The following is a 26,844-nucleotide window of genomic DNA, read 5'->3' as shown; positions in this document are numbered from 1 at the left end:
GCTGAGCAAGGAGGACGGAAATTCAGGTCACCAGCAGAGCGGAGTCCTAAGGAAAAGAGCCTTGCAATGGCCGCACTTGGCCAAGAGAAACCAGACTGACAGTTTAGTGGCATCATTTTAAAAATTCATTGACCACAGATGAATCAGTGTCTCATTCTTGGAAGCACTAAACTGACCGCAGCATCCAACAGTGCCGCAAGCAGTAACAGCCAACACACATCACTGTCACACAGCTCCCTCCTACACGGTCATGGTTTTTTCCCCGCACCCCCGATTTTGCTCTACACAGGAAGGCACTGAGATTTTGTGTGTCTCTTCCAGAATTCCCAGTCTCATTGCAACGGCAGCCATTGGATGGGGCCATTTTGTCAGGAAATACAGCTGCTGCGATCCATACGCTGTTTGGACCCAATCCAACTGCAGCCCATGCACACGGCCTTGGCCTCACGTGTGCCACAGCAGCAACTGGCCAAAGCAACGCTGGGTGTGATACCTTCTTACTCCATTACCACGGGGGAACGGGAGCTATTGCAAATGCAACAGGTAGATAGAGGAGCAAGGGGCAGAGCAGGCTTGTATGCACAGCTGTGGATCACGTGCCGCATATTCCTAGGACTTCCTTCAAGCAGATGGAGGACTGGAACTCAGGACCATGTGCGCTGCCAAACCCAGGCTAGTTTCTCTGGATCACACGACACTTCAGAAGTACGGCATGACTGCTTCTCCCAGCGAGCACTTCGCTGCCCGGCCTCTTTCCAGAGGCCAGCCCTGGACACCAACCAGCCAAAAACACAATGAAAGCAAGAGCTTCTTCCCTTGTGGGCTTCAGCCCTTCTAGAAGCAGTGGGCGCCAGAGAAAGGAATCTCTCTTCAGTCCTGGCACCAGGCACAGACCTGGGCTGTGCAGGTGGTTCCCCTTCAGCACAGACTAGGAATAAATATCCTGCGGGAGGGACGCGTTTCAGTAAGAGGAAGCAGCTGGCTGTTCCCACCTGGCTGCGTTCCCACCAGCTTCTTTCTGCCAGTTCTGGCTTCACACCTGTAACTTGGTAAGATGCCAGCAGAAGTCATTAACATAGCGAGGACCCGGTGGGGAAGCAAATGTCCCACAGACAGGTTGTCTTGTTGAGAAGAGAAGCCACAGCCCTCTGACAGGGCAGCGCCTGCTGGCTCCCAAGAGGAGAGCTCCAACAGCAGTGAGCGGAGCAGGGTGTGCTTCGCCCCCCACCGCCCTGAGAAACACCAACCGCTACCTGGAAGGAACAGCTCTGAAGTTGAACGTTTGGGCTAAGGGAATTCCTGAGGCTCAAACGCCTCTGGGAAGCTTCAGTTGTGGTGTGATTGACTCACAGAGGAGCAGAGCCACTCCTTCATCAAAGTAGCTGCTATCCCTAAAAATCATGGCCTCCAGACAGAAGTGCCTCCAGACAGAGGTGTTATGTCCCGGGCTTCAGTTCTGCCACCTCTAAAACAGCACCCACACCTGCCCTGGCTGGGCCAGCGATGCCTGCCGAGCCCTTGAGGATCCTGGGCTGGAAGGCATCCAGGAAGGGTTGTGCTCTTCACCCTGCACCCAGACACCCTGGAGAGCTCTGAGCCACCTTCTCTGTCCCCAGAAAAAAAAAACCACAAACACCGTTTGTAGGAGACTCCTGCTGGCTCTAAGCTTCACACTTTTCCAGTACTCAGCTGCTCCTTGTGTGCAGGAATGGACAGGCATTTTGTCCGCAAACAACTGTACATGAATAATCCTGCAAGTGAGAGCAGGCGTGCACTAACGCTCCCACAGAGTTTTCATATATGTTGTTGTTTTTCTGTTTTTTTTTTTTATTTTTAAATTGCTCAATATACAGGTAAAAGCCATTCAGACTGAAAGCAAAGGCTTCATTCAGGGCAGCTTAATAAGAATCAGACTGTACTGTATTTGAGGAACTCACAGATAAGATACAGGTAAACATACAAAACCACACCCTATATTTTCCAGAACCATAGGCTGGAAAGATCTGCTGAGGGACTGTTGAATATTCTGGACAGTAAGATCTGAGGATATGGAAGGGATCATGTGAAATCATTAGTATATTAAGAGCAACAGAAAGTAACCTAATTCAAGAAAAAACTCTCTTCCCAGGCAAACCAGGCTTCCTCTATGCAAAGGAATTCCACAGACGTAAGGACATCGGTGCCCTGGCGGAGGTTGTATTTTCCTTTTCCTTTTCCAGTAATACTTAGATTTAACTATATAAACTGTTCCCCTGGGAGCAGATCCTATTTCACTGTTTACGCAAAAGCCTTAAGGTGAAGATTTTAAAAGGTGAAAGCACCCACCCCCAAACTGCAGGGAGCCCAGACGATACAAATATTCTTGCCACAGCAAACAGCTGCTTCATTGCAGTTCTCAAATTCTTTGCCCAGCCACCCTTGCTGTCATTGGCACATCCAGAAAGAGCAGGGCACAGGAGTTGTTCAACCAGGCAAGAATGGCCTCAATTATCAACACTGCAAAAGGTAAGAAGAGATCTGCAACAGCAAAGCCCGCATGAGTTTTTCATGCTGTGCCGAGTCCAGATGAAGCGGAGACAGGCACATGGGACGCAGAAGCATCCAGCCTCAGGGCAGAGCACTGCCTAGCTCTTCAGCCCCAGATTTGTCAGCCAGGGAGCGGATTGCAATCAGCTACCCGCTCCCAGAGAGCGCATCCCCGCGTGCAAGGTGCTGAATCGCAGCACAAAGGCAATCCCAGCCCCGAAGGGCTTGCAATCAAAAGCACACCCGAAAACTAACAGGCGCACGGATCAGTCAGAAAGCAGCACAGCCGGTGTGATAAACAGTGACTACCCACGAGCTAGCTGCTGCCCAGTACACACAGGAGGGGTTTAAGGAAGAGTTTGGAGGAGGATAAAGAGGACAATTTCCAAAAGAAACAAGGTGAGATGAGATGTTAAAAACACTAACCCACAAGGGAGCATCTCGGCCAAACAAAGTCCCTAAAAAAGAAACAGGGTTGTAAAAGTTTCCGTTCCAATAAAGAAACCAAAATGTTAGATGGCTCTATCATTCCCGAGCACGGCCGTGATCCTTTCAAAGCCATTTTCACAGAGCTGCACCTCTTACTGATTTTTTGAGACAAAGATGAAAGGGCCATTCAGAGCAGCCTGGAACCTACCTCCTGCAGTATTTTCCCAGTTATTTTCCTTCGCCAGCCCCTTTCCTGGAGCTAATCCGTGGACCACAGCACATGAAAGGCAGCTGTAAGCCTGGCACCAGGTGTGTAAATTCCGCAGCAGCAGCCTGCTCATGGGAGATGGCGAGAGCTCTTGCTACGCAGCAACCAAAATCAGCTACAGCAGTGCTGGGGGGAGAGCAAGGCAGGCCAAATTTACAAAAACATTGGAGGTGCCTAGCTCCTCTCAGTTTCACAGGACTTGGGCACTTTTATCCCTATTTAAAGAAAGTTGGCCCTTGGTTTGTATTATTGCAAACTGCCTAAAAGATTTGCCTTTAAAGTAACTATATTGCACAACGGATTTTGTGGAAAAGCTGATGTTTCATCCTGTTGTCTTTCATCTCTACAGCACCAGCCCAGACCAGAGGAACGTGACAGCTCCTTGGTTAATCCAGAATATGCCGACAATCTCCTGCAAGCAGGATCGCTCAATGTGGGGCAGGGACAGCCCACAGTTCTGGGCTGGCACAACGTGAAACTGCAGGGCTGTGGCTCAGGAGGGGGTTTCACAGATACCATCACCATGCAAACACGCAATAACCCTGCTGTCGTGCCACAAGGCCCCATTGAGCTTAGCAATAGGAACAAGAATATCAGAGCTGCTGTTATGATCTACCTAAAAAGGCATGGGCTTTACAACCCAACTCTGCCATTTTGGCAAATTTCACCAGTGATAATTCAGTATAAAGTACTGCGGCCAGACTAGGCAACCCAGTTTGACCAGGACAGAGCTGGAATACTGGTATTGTCCTGACAAAGTCTCAGGGAGGGTATTCTCTATCAGGTTTGAGAGGCATTTTTCAGCTCTCCTCAGCAAAAATCAAGGCCTTAGGAACAAACTTTAGCACACAACTGGATTGCAGGAGACAATGAGCGAAGCCCTAAATCTTGCAGAGGGTCATTAAAGGACACACACTCTGAATCATATTGCCCCACTCCTCCTAAAAACCTTTCCACCTTAAGGTAACTATTTCTCTCCCCTCCAAAATTGAGTGAGAAAGCAATGACAAAAGGTTAGTGCCCCAAGCTGAATAACTAATGTCACTGCAGCAGGGACACAGCCCAATCACACTGAACAAACTGGGCTCTCGATAACATCTGTTCTTTGCAGATAACATTGCTGTGACACTGGTCCTGCTGCTATTTCAGTCTTGATTTCCACTACAAAGTTTATCCAGAGTTATCAATACCATCTCGACTTGCCCTGTAGCAAAACTGTTAACGGTGAGTCATTAATAGAGTCCTGATCTGAAGGAACAGCTAATTGTAAACTACTCGCTCTTGTGGATTTTTTAGTGGTATTGCTGATTTCATCGATTTCTTTCTGGGCTCCACCTGAAATAACAAGAATGGTAAAGTGCACGAGATATAAGATGGGAAATGTTAACACAGCAGGTGCTGGAAGAACAGAGTTCATGGAAGTGTCACCTTTGAAACGATTCTAATGGATTTCTGGAGGTAAGAGAAATGAAACTGGACTGAAGAAGATATTAGACAAGACAAAGTCATTTGACTGTAAACGCTGTGGTTGTTGGACACGCAAGGCGCAGCAATACCCAATGTTAGAAAGAACTTGGAAGCAATGGAGTGGAAAAATTGCATTTGCTAGATTGTGCTTTCCTACCAGGCAACCCAAAGGAAACGGAAACAGCCACAGAGGTAAGACGGAAGAGCGGGGCAGGACGAGGAGCACTCAGCTCAGTCGGTAGGTTAGCGGAGAGCCAGCGTCCCTATGCAGTGTCAGCTCAAGTGACAGCCACAGCAGGCCAAGAGTAACTTGTCACAGCCCTTTACCAAAAAGGGGTGCAAAACCAGATTAGATACCCATGAATAGCTCTTGGGACCTGCAGCACGGCACAAAGTCAAACCTTTATATTTTTTAAGAATCCACGGCTAACCATCTCCAAGCAAATCCCAATGTCACATGCAGAACGGGGAGGGATTTTTTTGGGCTCCCAGCCTGACTCGCCAGGCCAAACAGCGATCTCCTGGGATTTATTTTCCGGGATTTATTCTCTAGTCATGTTTTGCTGTGGGATCTCACCCACTGCCCCTCACAGGCCTGTCAGAAACGTGCCATCCCCTCACAGCCATGTTAAATGTCACACTGTACTGGCCAGACTGGGCAGCTCTCCCCCAAGTCCCCAGCCCAAACAAAACCAGCTTAACCCAGAGACACAGTTCTGCCCCCAACGTGGCTGTCCCCATGGCTCCAGTAGCCTCACGTGGCCTCAGACTACCCAAAGTCAAGTTCTTTCCCTTCTTATCTCCAGCCTCAGGGGGATAAGAAGGGAAAAAAAAACCTCTGTCACATGAGGATTTCTAACCCCCAGAGCCGAGGCTCAGGGCGAGGATGGAGGAGGGTCTGGTTTTATGTGCACAAAGGGAACATGTTCCCTCACCTGCACACCTCTGGGATAGACTATTCCCACTGTACATGATCAAATCAACAGCATAGGCCAAATTCATGGCCCAGCTTTAAGAAATTCTGATGTGACTCTTTCCTGATGTAATTTTGCCGTAAGCGGGGAAATCAGTTTTCTTTTCAGGCTCATTTATAAACCATTGCCTTACGAATACGAAACAAGACCTGCTTTCCTCCACTGGAGAAAACACATGCTGGCCTATTACTGCAGGATGCCAGCCAAGAGGTGGGTGGATGCCCTAATTATTTTATTTTTTTAAAAATAAGAAAGAAAAATAGTTATTTGTCATTAAGGGAAAGCCCTAAATGCCTAAGGGACATGCTCTGGGTGCCCAATACACACGGATTCACTGGAGCTACAAATTAGCTCAGCCCTTGGGCGTACGCAACGTGCCTGAGGAAGCAAGAGCAGGGGTCTCACCCAGACATTTCCTGGACGTCCACTGTCATTAATGTCACGATAGACGGGATCTGAGTCCTTCAAAACGCCCACATCTGTGCTGTGAGCTCTACCTCGCAGGGACACATTTCAGTATCAAACGCGCCCGAGTGCAAGACGCAGCACAGGAACAGCACACGTGAAGCAGCATCCACACCCTTTGCAAAGAAACATAAGATGGTTCATTAAGCTTTCAGACTAACAAGCCCCATGATAGCCCTCGTTAGCAACCCCATGCGCACACTGCACCGCTGCTACACGAAGGGCAGCTCCAATAGCACCATCACTTGTTTACCCAGAGAACAATTCTGCTATTGACTGACACCTGCCCATGACAGTGTGACCACGGGAGGAGCAGGGAAATGTTCAGATGACACTGGCCATTCAAACTAGGCAGCAAAACGCCTGGCACTGGCCAGAGCCTCCAAGCAGCTGCTGAGGATCGGCACTACCACCTCAAACAGAAAGGCTTTCACTGACATTAATGAGAGCTGCTGAAAATAATGCCACCGCACAGCTATGAGATGGCATGCAGCCTTTCTGTTTGAGGAGCAGCAGGCTGAACAGAGCAGGCACTGAGGAAGAGGAACACTGGGCTCCATCCAGTCACTTCTGGTTTATTTAAATCGCTGTGAAGTCAAACGCTGTGAACCTGGTGTGAGCCGAGTGTGGTGGGGCAGGGCAGATGAGGCTTATCCAAGTGACAAGAGGACACGCTCCTGCTGCACAGTGATGGTTAGCAGGATCCCAAACAGATCAATGCAACAGTACTGGGGTGCTCGCCTCTGTGGGCCTGGTCTGAGCTTCTGAAGTGTCAGCCCCAGGGCCGCCGGCAGACTAGAGCAGATCCGGAGCGTTCAGCGGACCTGGAGTCCTTCCCAAGCATGCGCCTGGATTAACCGCCCAGAAAACGCACCAAGTCTTGTTAAATAACCGTCCTCTCTGATACCCACTTCCCTCATAAATACAGGCTCTGCCAAGGGCTCCTTGCAATGGGAGGAGAGCTCTTTAAAGTAAGCAGACGAACAGCAAAGGTTTTAATCTCGGGAGCGAGACACGAGCAGCCTCCCTTCTGCACGCTCCAGCTAAGGGCTCCCGAGCACTGCTCTGGCTGCGTCGCAGAAACCATCCACGCAGAGTCGGGACTGTAAGCGCAGCTGCCGGGAGACGAGAGATCATCTCAGACAGCATCCCTCTTGCTGTCGTGACGACACACTCCTGCTCATCGCAGCACCGTGCAATCACAGCAGCAAGGCCTTGCTGCAGGCCAGCTGCATCACTGGGAGTTTAACCCCCGCTGCCTTGATCCAGCCCACTGCCTACAAAACAGGGCAAATACCAGCTCCTGAAGGCTGTGATGATTCTTCCGTTACTGTCTGATCCCAGCTATTGGCAGCTCCTCCGAGCAGCAGGAACCTCTGAGAATCCATAGGATCCTAAAAACCATAAATCTCCCTGACATTTTTTAGGCAGGCCTCGGGCAGAGGGAGATTGGCCCAGATGGGCATTTCCAATACTGCTTATCTACATTTCCAGGACTTCACATCACTTAATACCCAATGCAGAGACTCGGGAGAGCTTTAAACTAAAAAGAAAGCACAGCCAAGGGGACAATGTAGGCAGGACAGGCAGATAGCAGATGTCTTTGTGACTCATATTTCACCTGAATATATAATTAATGTAGTATGTAATTTATTTGAAGATAAAAGTGGATGTAAGACTGCAGGATCTAAAGAGACTTCATGTGTGTACCTATCATGGCAAGAATGAGCTCAGTGCAGCAGGCAGGATTAGAATAGTTCCCACACTGAGGAAATAGCCAGGAGACATTACAAAAGGCTGAAAGCAAAGTGACTTGCCTGGGAAGTGGTCTTAAAAATAAGTGCAATACAAACTGAAGTAGTAAAAGGCCTGGCCTGCGCTCTCATGTGTGTTCACACAGCTCCGAGCACCAGGGGTCTGCAAGGAAAAATGAAACACAGTCACTGGAGCCCAGACCACATCTGTACCACCCTGGCCTCTGCCTCACAGAAAGCAGAAGGAAGACGTTAAGCCCTTGGAGTCTCTTTTCCCACAAGCTAACTGAGTGGATCTTTTTTTCCCCTCCCTTGCTTCTGCACGGAGAATGTCCAGAGGTCAGTGGGACGGGCTCGCTCCCCATGGCCCGTCTCCAGGAGCTAGCGCTCATGATCCTGCGGTTTATTTGCTCAGCCTGCGCTCCCAGCTCCCGGTTCCCCCTGCCAGGAGTCATTCTGGGAGAACGGCACCGGCTGCCCCGGGCGGGGTCAGGCAGAGACAGGCCATCCCAGCTCCATACACACACCCTGACACACTTGATAACAAGCTTCAAAACAAACAGGGCACTCCCAAAGTTCCCAGGAAGAGCAAAGAGCTGAGCTGAAGAAAGCTGGCGAGCGAAGGACCTCAGCCCTCCTGCTCCTTGGCTCGAGCAGTCGCAGTACAGCCAACGCGGTGGCACACAGGGACGGGCCAGCCACCGCGCTGCTCCCCCCTCCCCATCAGCTCACTTCAGGGTGAGCACTTCGGTCTTGGCACCGGCTGTTACTGCTGTCAGCTAGTGCCACTGTGCAGAAAACCAGCCCAAATTTAAGAGGTGAGAGAAGAACCGGAGTTAGCTTCTGCTAAGTCACCTCCGCCTGACTTACAGCTCCATTGGCTCACATCCCACAGGTGAACCACAGCCCAAGATCCTCCAGCACGCTGCACTTCGGAGCGTTAGCCCGGAGCCTCCCGTGGCACGGCACCAGGCTGATGCAACCCGAAGGCTGCACAGCTGCATCCAGAGAGGTTTCTGCCGTCTCAAGCATCCCTGCACTGTGCTGCCCTGCACAGCACGGCTACATCCCTCTTCTAGAGCTGAACTTCAGCCTCAACTTCTCTTTTTTTTTTTTTTTCCTTTTGACTTCAGGAGTGGACAGTTGTACTAAAGCCTGAAACTAAATTCTTCTCTCCCTCTTGGCATTACACCCTTGCAGATGCTTGTGCAAGGTTTCGCTTCCTCTTCAGCTCTTGGCCAACACTTCGCCAAGCTTTGCTCCTCAGCAAACCAGTCCCTGCAGCCTCCAGTGTGCTCTTCTCCTTCCAGCACGTGGCTACTGTGACGCTGCTGGGTGTACCAGCCCATGGCACCACAGTCTAGAGCTGAATGTTAGCAGCCCATAATAGATCTCAATTAATGCACGGGAAATACACTCACCCAAGAGAGAAGGAATTAAGAATATTAACCCATTCAGCCCTCAGAACAGAAAGGACTCTTACTGGAGTCAGGAGGGACAGAAAGTCTCACTTTCTGCAGCCCAGCGCCTACAGGCAGCACCGCACATACAAACGCTTCCTCTCCGCACACTCAGTGCCACCTTCCGCTATTCATTGTAAACGTTTCTGGGATTCCAAGTTGCGGATGAACAGCAGCACGCAGGCTGATGAGGAGCACATGTTCTGGGATCTGATCCCAGCTTTTCTGATGCACCACACACAAATCCAGCTCCTGAACACTCTTGTGGGAACAAGATGACTGCAAACCTCTTCACAGCTCCAGGGACAATTCTCTGGGAGAAAAGGAATGTGTAACAGCAGACAAACATTTTTTCCTGCACTTCGAGGCTAACCACACTGCAGACATACACACGCACACACAGACAAAATCCAGCCCGTATGGGAATTATTCCAGTATGCTATGAAACAACTTGCATACGCTTCACAAAAATCTGAAGTCACACAATGTATTAGAGATGCCACATGTTTTTTTCATGAGTATTAGAGGATTATTCTGTGTGATTTCACTGTCTCAGGGAAATCTCTGCCTTGGGCAAGAAGGGGACAAAGTCTTAGTATTGGTCAGGCAAGAAAGCTGGGCAGGTAAGCAACGAAGGTGCCCTCCAGTTCATGCTCCCCTATCCGGGAAAAAAGTAACACAGAAGCCACTTGAACTGAAAGAGAAACAACAGGAGAGAAACCCTCTTGGCTTAGCCAAGAGATAAAGAAGTGCTTGAAGTACTAAAGATGGAGCAGAGCTCTCCAGGCATGGTTTCAGCACACGTGGGCACTACCTGCAGCATGGTTATAGGAGCCACCACTGTGGGCAGCGGAGTGTCCCAAAACTGCTAGGGAAACCCCTTGGACTGAACATTCAAAACTAATTTGGCAAAGCTCTGAAGATACACAGCAGGGACCCAGCCTGGCCTGGCACGGCGAGCAACCAGCTGGCTGAACGTGGAATCTCCCCTGGATTTCCAAGGTGTCCATTGTATTGGGTATTTAATGAAGAGCAACTTAGTCTGAAAGTGAGGGTGGGCAATATGGGCTCTAGAAGACACTGAACTCCACCAGCTGTTTCTCTCTCTAGACTTGCCTTTCCTCAACTTTTGCAAGTACTGGCACAACCCTCTTACATTTATTTCTAGAACAATCAAATGAAGAATGGCATCAGTGTGAAGCCGGTATCATTTCTGAGAGTGTTAAGAAGTTGTAAGAGACTCCTTGACTTTGGAGACTAAAAGTATCCAGGGACTGGGTTTCTCCTTCATTCCGATGACAGCAACATTTTCACCTCTGCAATTGTGAGCTGCCTTTTATAATGCCCCAGCAGGCTGCAACCCAGCAGCTGAGCAAGTGTCACAAGCATCTCTCGGGGTTAAATGAAGGTTGCTCCTACTTCGTTAACATCAGCCAGGATCGGGCCACAACAGCTGTCACACTTACACATTTGGCTAACGTGCCCGAGACAGCCCTGCACAATTCACACGAGAGCAGCAGAATTTTGGACTTGCACACAAGTAGCTGAGGAGTTCGTGGAAATTCAAGGGACAAAAATCCCTGTGCAGGAAACGGTTACTTCTCCTTTTCATAAACTGCAGATTGCTACAGAGAGGGGGCTGAACCTCTCCCCCTAATGACCATTTTATCCATTTGGAGCATAAATAATTAAAGAGAGACAGCAGCAGCAGCAGGAGGCAGATTCTGTGCCCAGCTCTCCAGCAGTTCTGTTTCACCATGCAGTCCATGTGCTGACCTCCTTTTACAGCCCTTTTCCAAGAAGCCAAGCAGACAAAGAAGGAAAAAAAAAAAACCCAATCCCAAAAGTCAAAGTGCCCAGGATGGACTTCCCTCCCCAGCCCAGAATAGCCCATCTGTGCGACACAGGGGCCTCCTGCAGTAAAACTGTTTAGACAGATGCACAGCAGAAGGACAGGCAGGGCTGAGCCTCTTGACCTGCTGCAGTCCCACCCAGCTCCTGACACACAGTTCTGAGCACTGAGCCCTTGCCCAGTTTGGAGGGCAAGGGACCAACATTGTCTTTTGAAATGAGCCAAAAAAAATTAACGAACAACACAAGGCTTTTTAGAGAGAAGTAAAAGCTTCCACTCCTATGCTACGTCTGGCCAAGATACACTGGGACATCAGAAAAACAAGCAGAGATGTGCTGCTTTAAGAGTGTTTCCAGTATTTACCTCCAGATTCTGTGACTAATTTGCTACTCCCTTTCTGGCAGGCGCATCTTGGTAGCCAGGATGCAAGACCAGGGTTGGAAAACACAGAGGTTGGAAGAAACATTAACATGGGGAGTCAAAGAGAAACAGCCTCACCCAGGGTGATCTATGTCACAGTGAGAGACTATCCAGCTGTGGTGAAATATCCCATTCGCCAGCTGCAAACGTAATTATGCTTTCTCCTAGCGAAAAAACCCTCACGACAACCACCCTGTCTGAATTGATACAGAGCATGACAGACAGCACAGGAACACAGATCCATATTGCCACTCCCAATGACTCAAAGAATCACGACTATAAAATAACTGGTTTAGGTCTGAGAAAATTAAAAAAGAAAGTGGTATGCTGTTTGCCTTCCAGGTTCCATGCTTTTCTGCACAAGCATAGGCACAAGAAAGAACTCTCCCCTAGTCACAAGATTAGAAGAACAGTTAATTTAAGGAAAACGGTTAGATGAAAGATGGCAATGCTGTAAACATATAATGCAGGTACAAATCCTCCAAGCTGCTCCAGCACAGACTTTGAGGGGATTCTGTAAAGACCTGGTCTTCATTGTACAATTGTACAAGGGAACCTGTCACTCACATGACACTTTTCATCACATATTTCACAAAACTCAGCTAATCAATTTTCACCACATAGGTATCTACACAGAAATCAAGAGTCACATTAAGGTCATCCTCAACCAGCTGGAGACACAGGAATCTCCACTCCTTCCTCCTCTTAATCTGCTCTTTGTCATCAGCAGCTGCCTGCACTGGAGTGGTCATCAGTGTGTCAAGGGCAGCATCTAGAAATACCTCGGGTACCTCTGCACTATGCAGAGCACAGCCTTTTCAGGGGGTTACGCGTTCCTTGTAAGTCCATCTGGGCTTATCTCTCCATATGCACAGTAGAGAAAAGGAGAAGGCGGTTCAGCACACATTAACAAGGAACTGGGGGATTTCCATCAGCCAATGTCCTCTGGTAGGCGAGGCTAGGGTTGAAGGTTGACCTTAAAATGATGCTCTATGTTGGCACGGTTGCCATTTTAGATGGAAGACATCTCTGCTCTTGTAATATCTACTGTTCCAGGAACGATGGAAATCTCTGCTTCTTTCTTTTTTTTCTAAGAAGAAAGCAAAGGAGTTTGAATATAAATTTTTAAGATACAAAATCCAGATTCTTTAAAACCGAGACACAAATGCAATGAATGCAGGAGTTCTCAATGCCTAGAATGGCACTGAAACCATTCCTCCAGCCAAACTACCTTTTGCACAGCATCTTCTCTATACACAGTACCCCCCGTATATATTTTTACTGACAAGCAGACCACTTCAAAATATGCTGAAGTAGAAAAAAGGACCAAGCTGAATGCAAAACGCACAGCCCTGTAATTTCAAACCCACTGAAAGAACTGGATCCACCAGATAGTCTCTGCTCCCACACCCAAACAGCTTTGCAAGTTGATGGGGCGGGGAGAGATCAACTTGGGAAGGAGAGGTTCCCATCCTCCTGATTTAAAAAGAAACAATGACTTCAAAGAACATTAGAGACATGGGCTTGAATGAGCAGGAGCCAGCTTCAGAGACACAGCAAGGTAACACCCCAAACAAACACACGCCAACAACACGAGCTAGGAGGCATGTTCTGCAGGAGTGTGCCAGGAGACTCCAGTTTAACTAGGTATTTGGGAGGTTTCACCTGTACTCCTCCCACAGCAACACCTCGGGCTTTGGCAGAGCGTCCAACCGCTGCACTTGCCCTGTTTGGTTCTCAAGTCAATACTCTTTCGACAAATTGCTAGGTTTCCCTTACACAGGGCCTACTCTTCTGCACATGGGACATTAGCCCTTGCTTCATTTGCCTACCCAGCTTCACCACGAGAATCCCTCTTAGCGCTCCAGCGGTATATAAATTGCTAGGAGAGACACCACCCCTCTTTGAGAAGTGCTGAACCAAGGTATAATGAGGCTGAGGAGCTTGGTCTCATCAGGCAACCTGCCGTAGAGCTTCAGGGCAGAAACTGGTTCCCCCCAGTCCAGGGCCTGAAACCACAACCCTTCCCCTTGGACAGCTGGATGCTCTGCACACTGAGACCAGTATCAAACCTCCACTGACTTCAGTGGCACGTGAATTCAGTGCCAAATACACCAATTAAGAGGTCATTCCTTGGAAATCAGAGAGGTGGAGAATCTACCGTTATTTTTTCTTCATAAATGGTAGCAGTTAGGAGTCCAACCTGCAAATCAGAGTCCTCTGGGCCCAGACAATGCATCAGCCCTGACTACGCTATGAGGGAAGATGAACACGTATTCTTTGATGCCACATTGTTCCATTTTTTGGACTCAGTAAGTCATCAATATTATTAAGATTTTACTGAAGGCTACCCTACTTACACACAATCTACTGTACTGCCCTCCCAGAAGCTCACTTCATTTCCCAACTATTTATAAAAAATAGCTTTTATATAATAAATTTGGAAAAATTGGTTCAGGCAAGAATCACAGCCTTAGTAAACCTTTTACATTGTTACCTGCTGCCAGATGTGATTGGATTGGAACAAGGCAGCACAGGAAGAAAATTCCTGCTCTTAAAGGATGCTAAATAAAGATCATTTGTGTTTCTGTACGTTCACTTTAATTTTAACAGATTGCTTTGTATTCACAGCTTGGTTTCCCTCCACCATCCACAAGTAACATGGCTGGCACAAATTCATAATGAACTGTGCTCTGTCATGCAAGACCCACTCTACACCCTCGGCATAAGATACGCGGATACACACGCACACACCTACGCATGTGAGGAGAGACCTCCTTTGCCCCAGCAGAACACTGCGCTCTCCTGCAGAACTCTTTGGGGTACGGGCTCCAGCCCACTCTTGCCTATGCAGTGTGACAAGGGCCTTCAGGAATTATGATAATATCTACAACAGAGTACCCTGATTTCTACCTTGCTTCTTCCCCTGGGGAATGAGCAGAAAGGAGCCTTATACATAATCTGCTTTCCTCTTTATTTAAAAACAAATGAACAGCACGTTTTTGCGGGGGGCATGAAGCTCCTCTCCAGTTCACAGCTTACACTGCTTTTTTTACAAGTTCAGAATACGTTCTGGATTGTTTGCCTCCAGAAATAAAACAAGAATTAACAGCAATACTCACAAATAACTACAAAATGCTAGCAAAACTCTAAGTAGCTTGGGAAGAATGCACCTGATGACCCCATTATCCTATTACCCCTGGATTTACTTTGTTCCTCTCATCACTGCCATCAGCAGCTCACAAAAATGCACAGGTGTCTTTTCACAGTGCCCAACTCCGCATTATGCATGACCATCTCCTGCAGCGGCCAGGTGAATGCCCAAGCTGTGACAAAACTAGTTTGGTTTTCTGTGGTCCAGAAAGGCTGTGCAGTACCACTGTCTCGGCAGGGAAGGTGTTTGCTGCATAAGGAATTAGAGCCCCAAACAAAGGAAGACTGGACCCAAAGGCAAGTGCAAGCCAAGCTGGGAATGGGTGGACTTCTTCCTGCTGCAGGGACTTATTGCACTGCCCTGCTGTGTTAACCATCGCCTCCATCCCTACCTTTGTGAGACAGAAAAGCTCTTCCATATACTGCAGACATTGCCTACATCATGATGATGGGTGCTAAGGAACACATGGGACTCTGCTGATATCCCTTTACCTAGACATTCAAGCTTGGCAAAGAAGGATTCCTCTTCCTGTGAAACACCCTAAACCCCTTCAAATACCAAACAGTGAACAAAAAAACCCTGTCCATGTCATCTGATTGCATCACCCCCCTCTCTCTCCAGGACTCAAAGGCATGTCTCCAAATAGCTATTTGCTTTGCAAAGCAAAACAGATGTTCCCTAACGCCCAAACCCTGGCCGCCTGCGAGGTGGTGATCTGCTACACCAACAAGGAGCGGCGAGTGGCAGGACTGGGTCTGTGCCTGCGCATCTGTGCTGCGGAGGGAAGAGAGCACGATGGGGAGACGTGCTCCTAATACTGAAATGCCTTTGCCAGCCCCTGCGCTGCCTTTCTCCATCCGAACCTACTCGACACACCCAAAGGCACCGAAGAAAAAGAAACCCAACCCAAAACCCGGGGAGACGAAGCAGGCAAAACGCCTATTTCCCGGATGAATCCGGCTAAAAAAGGGCCAGCCTGCCAAGCCCCGGCCTGAAACGCCGCTGTGCCCAGGTAGCAGGACACCACCCCGCTGCCGCATCAGCGCGGGAGAGCTCCGACCGAGCAGGGCCGGGACTGCAGCCGGCCATACCGAACCGAGGGCGGCGGGGGAGCCCACCTACCTGCTTCTCCTCTGCGGGGCAGATCGGCGGGATGCCCGCGGCGGGAGCCGGCGGCGGGGAGAGAAAAGAAGAGAGAGTGAGGCGTGAGGGATGCGCCGGGCCGCGGGGCGGAGCGGCCGCGCGTCCCCGCCGCCTCACCTGGGTTGACCAGCTTGCTCTTGTACCGCATGCCGGTGCTCATGGTGCCGCCGGCGGCCCTGCCTTCCCGGGAGCCGACGACAGCGCCGGGAGCGTGTGTGTGAGTGTGTGTGCGCGGCGGGGGCCGCCCCAGCGCCGCCGCGGAGGGGCCGGGGCCGGGCCGGGGCCGCCAATCCCGGGAGCCCGCCCCGCCCCGCGCCCGCCCCGGCCCCGGCCCCGCCGCCCTCCCTGTGACAGGCGGGCCCGGGGCCGAAAGGGCGACCCCGCGCCAGCGCATCGCCCCCGGCTGAGGCACCTCGGCAGCGTCGCCCGCCCGCCGCTGTCAGGGCTGGCAAACGCGTACACGAGTGACTCCCGGAGACCACCCAGACCCGCGCCTGTGTACACCCCTCTGAAGGCTTAAACGCTGTGAGAGGAAGCGCTCCCGACTCTCGAAGAGAAAGACGGAATACACCATTTAAAAAAAACAAACACAAACGGAATAAATAGGAAGTGTGTTTCCAGATTTAGCATCTCAAAATACAGTGGGAAGTCCTGAATCATACTGCAACCGTACTGTGCAAAGTAGGAATGTGTGCTCTGTTTCCATTAAAACATTTTAAAGAGGTGATATGGAAAGTTATTTTAGGTAAAAGCTGACAGTATAACTTTTTAAGGAAAGGCAGGAAAGAACTCAAATGAATTTTAAACACTCCAAAGGCAGTAGTAGCTCGCAATTTAAGAACAGCTCATAGGAACCTCAACTCACCAGTAAAGGGGCAAGGAGAGGAGGACGGGAAGCCTCAGGACACCCAGGTCCTTCCCTCGACTTCCACAGCTGCAGGGAGGGGTCATGTCTTCCACATTTCAAGGACATGTAAATAATCAGACTTGAAACTCTCCTGAACACAGGACAGGATAAGCTTGGCATGGTGATGGCTGCACAAGTGCAAGGACACTCCCCTACTTGGGAACAAAAAAACTGACACTGCTGCCATAGCACTAACTTTTCAAATCCTTGTAGTCATCACAGCATCTTGCCATTTCTTCCACCTTCTCATTCAAAACATCCCTCATATCAAAACAAGGAGACCCTTCCAAGACCAGAGGTTGGCAATCCCAGGCATGCATGTTTTAAAAACCCATTAACTCATCCTGAGTTCACTTTTAGCCATTGATTCAAAGCATCAGAAAAAAAAAAAATCAGGTAATTGTCAGCATATTTGCTTGTTTTTAAATGCTAGAGCACCACAGACCATTACAGACTCTACACCACAATTAAGGCACCAACAAGCCAATCAACCTTTCATGAGTTGTTTTATCATCTGCCACAGTGTTTTAAATCTAGTGAAGAGCGAAGGGACTGCAGCCACCTGCTCCTTGATCCTGCTGAACAGTCATTAAAATAGTTACATGTGGGCACATTGTCCCAGCACTGGAAAGTGTCAGCCCAGAGAAGGCCGGGGTGGAATTCAGATAAAGGGACTTGTCTTCCATGGCCCTGGCACTGCTGACACAGACGGGAGTGGAAATGCAAGGTCAGAATTTAGGCTCTAGCCAGAGTCTTCCCTCCAGAGATCTTCACAGTAGCAAAGATTTGGCTTAACAAATACATGTTTCCCCCATTAAGCTGTGAAATATTTTAACAAAACCAAGTTCAAAAGTAGCTGAAGATTAACATCAGACAACATCAAAGTGGTAGAAGGCATAAAAATTAAGCCTACATTGAAAGGAAAGCACTCAGGTATGGTATCAGCAGTACTGCGAGCCCTTCCTGGACAATTATTCAAATAGATCTTAGGTTTTGACCCAAAACACTCCAGCTGGAGTTCACAAGCCAGAAGGAGGCAGAGTCTATCGATCAATAATCGGTATCCACTAGTGAAAGTCTGCTCACTGAGGCTTCACACACAAGAATTGAGACAGTGACTTTAGGTGCCTTGCTTTGAAAAGAGGGGGGAAGAAGGCTCCGTTTTTAATAAAATTAAAGACTAGATGCTTTTGAAAGCCTGCTTCCCCATTGTCCTAGTTTGCTTTGAAAGATGAACCTTTCATGTTACCTTTGTTCAGAGAGTTAATCCAGTATGTAACTACTGTATGTAACTACAGTCTTGGTTTCTCAGGAGGGGTGTGGCTGTCCTGACTTTCACAAGCACAAATGGACAGCATATCATTTTAAGAAGGTTGCAAAGTATGATGCAAAATTCTGGAAGAAAAACAAGAAGAAAGGTGCAATAATGGCACACAATTCATGAGCAAGAGTTTACCATTAAATCTCTCACCTTGGCCCTCTTGACAGACATGCTTACAATTCAAATCTTCATAAAACCTGAGGAGACTTTGTATGAACACAAATCTGTCAGTCCATTTCTTCTTTCAAATTCATTATAGCAGCCACTGAGATACGCCATTGTATGCAGTTCAACTCCAAACACAAGCCAAACATGCATCCCTGTGATGCAAATCATTTGTTAATCCTACCCTGATTAAACGCTCATTGCTAGACAGCAAAATTAGGGCTAATCATTACATGAAAGATGCCCCAATTTAGCACAGAAGACAAAGTGTCTCAATCCCATATTTGCAAAATAACTTACGCTTCTGCATATATAATACACACAAGACTACAAAAGCATGCAGAAGAGAGCTATACACTCAGTAATGACATAAAGGAAACAGCAACATTCATGAATTTATAAACCAAGGTGTGCGATCACATTTTCCAAGGTATTTACATACTTAAAAGATGTCAGAATGTCCCTAATGAACTTTGGAGAAAAAAAAAAGTGGATGCAAAGTCTTGCCACCTAATTTCCAGTTAAAACACTTTTAAAGTTGTTTTGAAATGAAATCAAAGAAGTTTGTATGTACACAAATTCTAGAAAACGCCTTCATTCCCCAGGGTAAATATCATGATTCCTTTGAATATGCACTGTGCATGACACCATTACAACATTTCACAGATTAGCTTAAAAAAGCCAAAATCCAAAGAACAAACAACACCCTGAATTTCAACATTTTCCACATTCGTACAATTTATTACAAAACTTCAATGAAAATTAGTGTTATGGTATATAAAAAGTTCAGTACATGCCATTACTCAGCTGACAAAAATGCCTGTGACAGAAATTCTTGCAATCAATACTTGAGACCTGAAGACGAATCTTCAGAGGCAATCCAGAAGTTGTTGGCATGCGTCGTGTTTATGGTATGTTAAGGCACGATGATTTAGAAAAATCAGCTTCTTTGCATCACTGGTGAATCATCAGTGTTTTGTACATTTTCTCATACATCACACAAATATAAATCACCAGAGATGAAGCTTCAAAAGTAACCAAAGCACAAAGTTATGAAAAACTGATACGATACACAATGACTTAAAATGGCAAGTGAAAGTTATGATACTGTGCAAACACACATACGTTTACTGTAAACAGGCCACAAAGTCTTTTAGTATTAGTCACGAAACTGTTCAGAATAACCTAGCAGATACACGATTAACTCCTTAAACCCATCACAATGACTAGTCCAAACAGTGTACTCTATCAGTTTCGGTATGAAAGTGTATAGGAAGGATAATAAAACCACATTTGTAAGTATGAAGACAGTGTTACCAAAAGAATCAAAAAAGATACATGTGACATGATTAACATTGAATATATAAAACAAGCCGTTTTACAACACGATCTTCAGACTTTGTGTTTGTTTTAACGCAGGTCTTGATCTGCGGCATCCAGCTTTTGCATTTGAACGTTACCATGCGGTCAAAGAAAACAGAGCACCCATCCACTGAGAGAACTGTATACTGCTGTGAACAAAAGTGGAAAACAAAGAGCATTAGAAAGGACAAACTCTCAGCACCGTCAGGGTGTTTGGGGCAGCCTGAGCCCCTCTGAGCAAAGCAGCGTAAGCCGGGGAGCAGGGCGTTTCAGTTACTGCATCACAGGGACCTGCATTAGAACTAGATCAGCTGAGTCAGATGCAGTTTGGCCCCAAATATTTATCACAAATGGCTAGTAAGAGCACATAAATGAGAATATTTTTAGTTACATACTTTAAGCACCCACACCCCCCTCTGTCTGCAAGAATACAAGAACTGCGTTACAGCTTATCTCAGCAGTAATGCACCCAAGAAACCAACCTCAGTCAGCCTGTCACATGAAGTGTTACTTCTGGTGAGGAAAACGAAAACCCCTTATCTAAACAGCGCTAAAAGTAAGCAGCAAGTTTGATGTCACGCACAAACAACTCTTATGACGCTGCTTAGGTAAAACAGGAAAGCAAACAGATTTTTTTCAAGCATTCATACAGCAGTATTCATATGGCTGAAAGAAGGGATACCGGTTTGTAATTTCAAAAACAACTACCAGTTTTGGATGTCTCTATAGCTACTTGCCAATCGAAAAGGCTGCTACAAAGAAAGCAGAATTCCAGCTTTCACTGAAAATTGGGCCCTGCTTAAGACGCTGTGTCAGATTTGGAACTTGGGAGACACCTCAAATTCTCCAGTTCCAAAAATACTCATTCCCAACAGGAAAAAATAGCTTAATCCAAACATTCATCTGGATGGAAAAAAGAAATATCCTAGAAAACATTGTTGTGTCAACTTACTTTTAAAGTACAGTGCAACACTCATCCAGACTACACTTCCTGACTACAGTGAGGATAAGGAAAGCTGACAACAGGGTCCTTTGCTCTTTGCCATTCTCACAGTGGGAATTCTGTTCAATACACAATTACTTAACATTTTAAGGAGGCCACCACTTCCCATAACAACCAGAACAAGCGAGCCAGCATTAAGGCTTTAAAGCCTTAAAGAGTCCATATATTGCTAACCAAACTCAATACTCAAATTCAAAATTAACCCTGTTGTGCTACACTGCTACTTCAAGTATGAAAGAGAAACTAAATTTCTGCCATTGCCTGCCTAACTCTAATCTGTTCCAGAAGATACCTCAAGAAGAAACCGTAAGTGATGTTTCAGACTCACAAAAAGACTGGAATTTCCAATAAACATGAAGGCTCGAGTTATGAGCACAGCTGTGCACTGATGTTACCAGCATTAGCAACACGATATCCACATTTTATATGCTCGTAGAACATACTTGGGCAAAGTATGTTTGTACATTTTTAGTGTGGATTCATTTCACTGCTCTTTCTTCCTAATCTCCTCATGAGACAATATTTTATGACACATTAGATTGATATCACTCTTTACAAACCTGATCTCCAGTTTTATTAGACTATAACCCTACAGTCCCCCATACTCCTTTCACCAACATAGCTTTAATAAATGCCTCCCCATCTGCAATGTGAAGTCACACCATTATTTAAGACTATACATTTCTCCGGTATGCCATTAAAACAAAACTTGCTCAGTAAGTGGCATAACTAGCACTACCTACACCTGCACCCTGATGCATATGGTCAGACAGCTCGGAGTGCTGTACTTGTAAAGGTTTCAAGAGCCTTGGGAAGGAATGGGTTTGCCTCCCCCTCAGCTGCTTCCAAGACCACCACCACAATGCAGGGCAACTTGACATCTCTCCATGCGCACTTCTGAATTCCTAATAAGAGAAATTTGTTTTACAAGCAGTTACATTTTGTCACTGACCTAAATTCTTTTTCTTCAAATAGCACCCATTTTATGTTGTAGCTACAGCCCTTTGAGTGTCCAATCATCAGCAAGAACTTTGAGAAATGGCATCTTTCCGAAAAGAATGAGTACTGGGTGACACACCTGTTGTGTCCCCTGTTGTTAGCTAGTTTTGACTCATTTTGTCAATCACGCCCCTAATATTTTGGGTTTCTGATATTTCAGTCATCCTCTGTTGACTTCACTGCTTCGAGTTTGTTCCCTTTCCGTTTGCTGGTCTGTAGCAACACCTTATACTTCCCCATAGCAAACGTCATCAGCCAACTATATACTAAGTTACAAAACTGGCCTTTGAACTGCTTTCCAATGTTTATCAGTTATTTTAATATGCTAATAGGATTAATATCCACTGAGTCACATATACATACCAGGCTCCAAGGTCTAGAACTACAAGAAATGTTCCTCTGAAAACATTTAATTAGCAAAAGGTGGCCTGAAGCATTTAGTTCCCCGTGACAGCTGTGTTGGCTGCAGCAGTGTGTCACTGAGGTACTGGAAGAGGTGAAATATGTCAGTTGTGTCATTCCTGGGTAATCAAGCCTCTCAGAGGCAGAGTGCGAGGTGCCACTGCATGTGTTCACAAGAATTGAGAATGTCACTGTAGCCACGGCATGGTGGACTTCATCTTTCCCAAGGCATCGACACATTACTGAAAAGCAAATAAATATATTTCCACTCACCCCTGACATTTCCCCACAAAACAAGATTTCTGCGGTGACCCATTAGGAATTTTATATTCTCTCTATTTTATATTCTCTGGGATCACTTGGCAAAAATTGAACCAATTTGCATTAATCCATTTACTGACAACATTTATTGAGATACAGTTTGGGCAATTATGTGAAAAATATCAGAAAAACCTGCTATTGGGTGTTTCAATCTTTTCCATTTTATGTTTTGCAAACATTGTGTCATTCCTTGGAAAGCTTTTAAGTCTACAAAGTAGAGAGTGTTTTAGTTTTTGGGAGGTGGGGGATCATTTCTTGCTCCTCTCCTCTATAAGCATAGCAGTTCTGGAAATTGGTTTCAATGGGAATGTGCTTTTCAAGAAGCATAAATTCTACAGTGTAGAAATGATACAGGCAGGCAAATAAAAATCCAGGCCAGAATCTTTAAAAGCCTGAAGACAGACAATATTTAGGTACAGGAGGTTTACAGATTTGACTAATATTTCAGACTTAAGTATCATATTAATGATAGATTTTTTTTCTGTACAACACTTCGAAGATGACAATTTTAACAAAGTGCTACCTTTTTCCTATTGGGAAGAGTCGCACAACTTTCTGTCAAAGGCTACAGACAGAGATGCTGTGGAACAGCCAAGGTCACAATCCAAGTACAACATCATCTTTTATTATGTTCTACTTACAATCCAGGAACATGACTGTTTCACCAACTGAGAGCAGTATAGACTAACAGGGAGATGTAAGATATTATTTTTAGATGAACAAACTCAAATGAAAGCGTTTTTGTTCTATACATCAAAGATTAAAAGCCATACCACAACTCTATCATCTAGCTCTCTGCACATTATACACAAGGGCAGGTGTGCACCAGCTACAAGGGGGCTTTGAGGACCCTGCTAAGATCTTTCTGTACAAGTTAACTTCAAGGTCCTATGGAGCCACACAAGTTCAGCACTTCAGTTGTACAGTAGCAGAGGAAAAAATGACAATTTCTATCAGAAGCCTACTCTCTAAGGGAAACAAAAACTTGTGCTAGCCCATGAGTGCAGGGTTTGCTGAACAACTCCACAGTTAGAAGAGCTGAGAAGAGCTGGAGAACGATAGCGCCCTTCCAGTCTAGTTTCTAGCCAGAGAAACATCTACTGGCAGTGCCAGGCAGTTGTTCCAAATGCTAGAAATTTGCCCAAGCTTCACATTCTCCAGGCTCTCAATTTCAGCTGCCAAAAACTACAACAAGATCTTTACTTCCTCAAATGACATTTCTCATCAGATCAATTCAGTATTCAGCAGCATCGTTTCAGAAGGTTGGTTGCTATGACAATGCTTTGTGGTGTTCTGCTAAATGGTGTCAATTCACTGCTAGAAAGAACTAGCTGTTTGGTTCCTTTAGTACTGTTCTTATCAAGAATCAGAACAGTGTTAGTGAACTCAGGAGGCTTTAAAATACTTGTGGAAATCATGAGCTATACTAAAAGAATTTTCAATCCTTCAGACATTTTAAGTGCAAGATGCTTGCATTTTTTTTCTGAACACATTTCCCTAACCATAACTACGTTTCCAGCTGGCTATATTTGTTTTCCATAGCCTGGCTTCTGTTACTGGTTTGTCCCAGTATGATCTTGAAGCTGAGTGGAAGACAGACAATCCAGATTTGTAAGAATAACAAGAGGAAGACAGATTGCAAAGAGTTACGCTTTCAGAAATAGAGAAGGAAAGGGAAGAAACGCCCATCAGTAACCATTTCATTTGAAAAAATAATTCCAGCTTTTCATAACAGTTGCTCATCTGAGATGGACAAGTTGAGAGCCTAGTAAATATGCTATTGGAATTACTGCAGGCTTATTTCAAAAGCATTTCTATTGGAGTATCCAAATAAAAATACATCTTTTTTACTTTTTACTTATTCTACCCCTCTATCTCCTTCTTCCCCAATCCTTCATTTGAACTGTCAAATATAAGAAGCAATAAGCTCCTACACTTCACAGCACTGTCTTGCATTTTAAAAGTAAACTCTGAAAAACCAAGCTTGTCTTGAAGTCTTTAACACACTTCAAATGGACTTCTACAAACACCTCCACATGCACTGTTTGTACATAGAAGCTATGAAATGTTTAGAGGAAACAGACAGAAGTGTAGATCAACACACCTTTGGTAGGGCTGCTCTCAAAAGCTCTTAATCACCACCACCATGTAGAGCAAGTCTGTACTGTTTTGTCAAAAACTGCAGTTGGCCCACTGGTCACTACCGTTTCCAAAATCATCTTCCTTTCCTACTTCTAACCCAGCCTCCACCAGTGTCCTTCATTCCCCTTCAGGTTTCTACTTCTCCACAGCAAGAAATCCGTCTGTCCTCTTTGGAAACTTTGAACATATTCCCTGCGTATGATCTTTGCCTTTGTCACTCCCCTTATGCTTCTCTTACTCTAGCCTTGGAAGTAAAGGAAACTGCTTGAAGTAAATTCTCCCTTTGCTCTTTCCATAAAATCATTTCCATAAAGATGCCCCCATTCAAAAGGGATCAGGCAAACCAGACCTTCCAGTCATCCCATCTGTGCAGCACTTTATGATAATACAGACTCGTCCGTCTTTTTGGCAAGGATTTGAGTCTCGCACTTCTTAATCATTATGCAATGCCAGACTCTTTCCAGAAAACCCCAAAGCGTTCAGCAATCTTCTCCCCACCCTGAAATACATCTGAAATCAGAAGTGGGTATTTCACATATTTGGATATTACCACATTTCATTATCCTACTGTTTACTTTCCAGCTCTTATCTATGAAGGTATTTACACCATACTTCTCTTTTCCCAAAATATCTGGAAACTTCTTTATGTCTGTGCTTTATGAAGGGGAAAATATTTTTAAGGGACTTTTGAAGAAAATTAATAAACACGTACTTTTCCAAAGTAAAAAGAGTGAAAATGTTACTTTTTACAGAAATTATCTATAAAGTTACATATTTTTCTCAGCACAAAGATAAGGGTGCAAAAGAGCAATTGGAGGAGAGACTGTGCTTTCAGTAGCAGAGCTGATCCTTTAAAGTTCTTGTAAAACTAGAACCTGAGAGATGCTCAAGATAAGCTGTGACAGAACATAAAGATTGAAATCAAGTATATTTAAATTGGTTGGCAGTTTGGTTCTGCTAACTGCTGTGTTAATTACAAGTTTCCTGGACTCTCTGGAAATAGTGAGTTCAATAAAATACAGCAAATACATCTGATGGGAATGCTGGAGGTTGAAATCATCATTCCTCCTAAACTGCGAAGTCAGTTAACATGCATGAGAGAAACTTCCCTAAGGCTAAGTTCTAGGTGAGGATTCACTTCAACCTGTCGACAGGATCATACAGCAACACTCTGGTTTAGCAGGACTGCAATTGCAGTTCTGACTGTGCATATTAGCCAACAAATTACGCCAGAAGTCTATCAATCAACATCTTAAGGGTAACAAAAAAGAAGTTCAAAATTCTTTCCTGAAAGCAATCTGTAAAACAATGTAGAATCATAGAATAGAATCATAGAATCGTTAAGGTTGGAAAAGACCTCTAAGATCATCAAGTCCAACCGCCAACCCAACACCACCATGCCCACTACACCATGTCCCTAAGCGCCTCATCTACACGTCTTTTAAATACCTCCAGGGATGGTGACTCCACCACTTCCCTGGGCAGCCTGTTCCAAGGCCTGACCACTCTTTCAGTAAAGAAATTTCTCCTGATGTCTAAACCTCCCCTGGTGCAACTTTAAGCCATTTCCTCTCGTCCTATCGCTTGTTACTTGGGAGAAGAGACCAACACCCACCTCACTACAACCTCCTTTCAGGTAGTTGTAGAGCGCGATGAGGTCTCCACTCAGCCTCCTCTTCTCCAGACTAAACAGTCCCAGTTCCCTCAGCCGCTCCCCATCAGACTTGTGCTCCAGGCCCTGCACCAGCTTCGTTGCCCTCCTCTGGACACGCTCCAGCACCTCCATGTCCTTCTTGTAGTGAGGGGCCCAAAACTGAACACAGGATTCGAGGTGCGGCCTCACCAGTGCCGAGTACAGGGGCACGATCACCTCTCTGCTCCTGCTGGCCACACTATTTCTGATACAGGCCAGGATGCCGTTGGCCTTCTTGGCCACCTGGGCACACTGCCGGCTCATGTTCAGCTGGCTGCCAACCAGCACCCCCAGGTCCTTTTCCTCTGGGCAGCTTCCCAGCCACTCTTCCCCGAGCCTGTAGCGTTGCCTGGGGTTGTTGTGGCCGAAGTGCAGGACCCGGCACTTGGCCTTGTTGAACCTCATGCAGTTGGCCTCGGCCCATCGATCCAGCCTGTCCAGGTCCCCCTGCAGAGCCTTCCTACCCTCCAGCAGATCAACACTCCCACTATGATTTCCATAGCAGCTGCAGAAACGTAGTTTAGCAGATTCCAAAGAAACAGCAGGACCTCCACATATGAAGATCTCGTTCAAATCCTTCTCAAACTTGTTCAATTCAATATTTCAGACCAACTAAC

At 46.3% G+C, this 26,844-nt stretch overlaps 2 protein-coding genes across 7 annotated transcripts in view; both read right to left on the bottom strand.

Annotated features, from left to right (window-relative positions):
• Positions 1-16,180, bottom strand: part of SEPTIN5 (septin 5) — a 47,578-nt gene extending 31,398 nt beyond the window's left edge. Inside the window, exons 1-2 of one of the 2 annotated variants that reach the window (XM_075167991.1) lie at positions 15,892-15,902; positions 12,407-12,705 (exon numbers count right to left, since the gene is read on the bottom strand). Coding sequence is in view for 1 of the 2 variants with exons in the window: in XM_075167990.1 (XP_075024091.1) it covers positions 16,022-16,072 (51 nt within the window). In the remaining variant the exon portion in view is untranslated. Of the gene's footprint in view, positions 1-12,406; positions 12,706-15,891; positions 15,903-16,021 lie in introns of those variants that run through there. The other variant, XM_075167990.1, reaches the window with a different exon arrangement.
• A 2,845-nt stretch (positions 16,181-19,025) lies between these two features.
• The window catches only part of LOC142090321 (septin-2), a 40,958-nt gene continuing 33,139 nt past the window's right edge, over positions 19,026-26,844 (bottom strand). For 3 of the 5 annotated variants that reach the window (XR_012676497.1, XM_075167994.1, XM_075167993.1), the window contains exon 13: positions 19,026-19,816. The gene's annotated coding sequence lies outside the window, so the exon portion shown is untranslated. Of the gene's footprint in view, positions 22,314-26,844 lie in introns of all 5 variants that reach the window. The other 2 variants (XM_075167996.1, XM_075167995.1) reach the window with 2 other exon arrangements.

The sequence above is a fragment of the Calonectris borealis genome, chromosome 18, assembly GCF_964195595.1.
Source record: "Calonectris borealis chromosome 18, bCalBor7.hap1.2, whole genome shotgun sequence".
Classification (NCBI taxonomy): Eukaryota; Metazoa; Chordata; class Aves; order Procellariiformes; family Procellariidae; genus Calonectris; species Calonectris borealis.
This window is presented reverse-complemented; position numbering and strand designations above follow the sequence as displayed.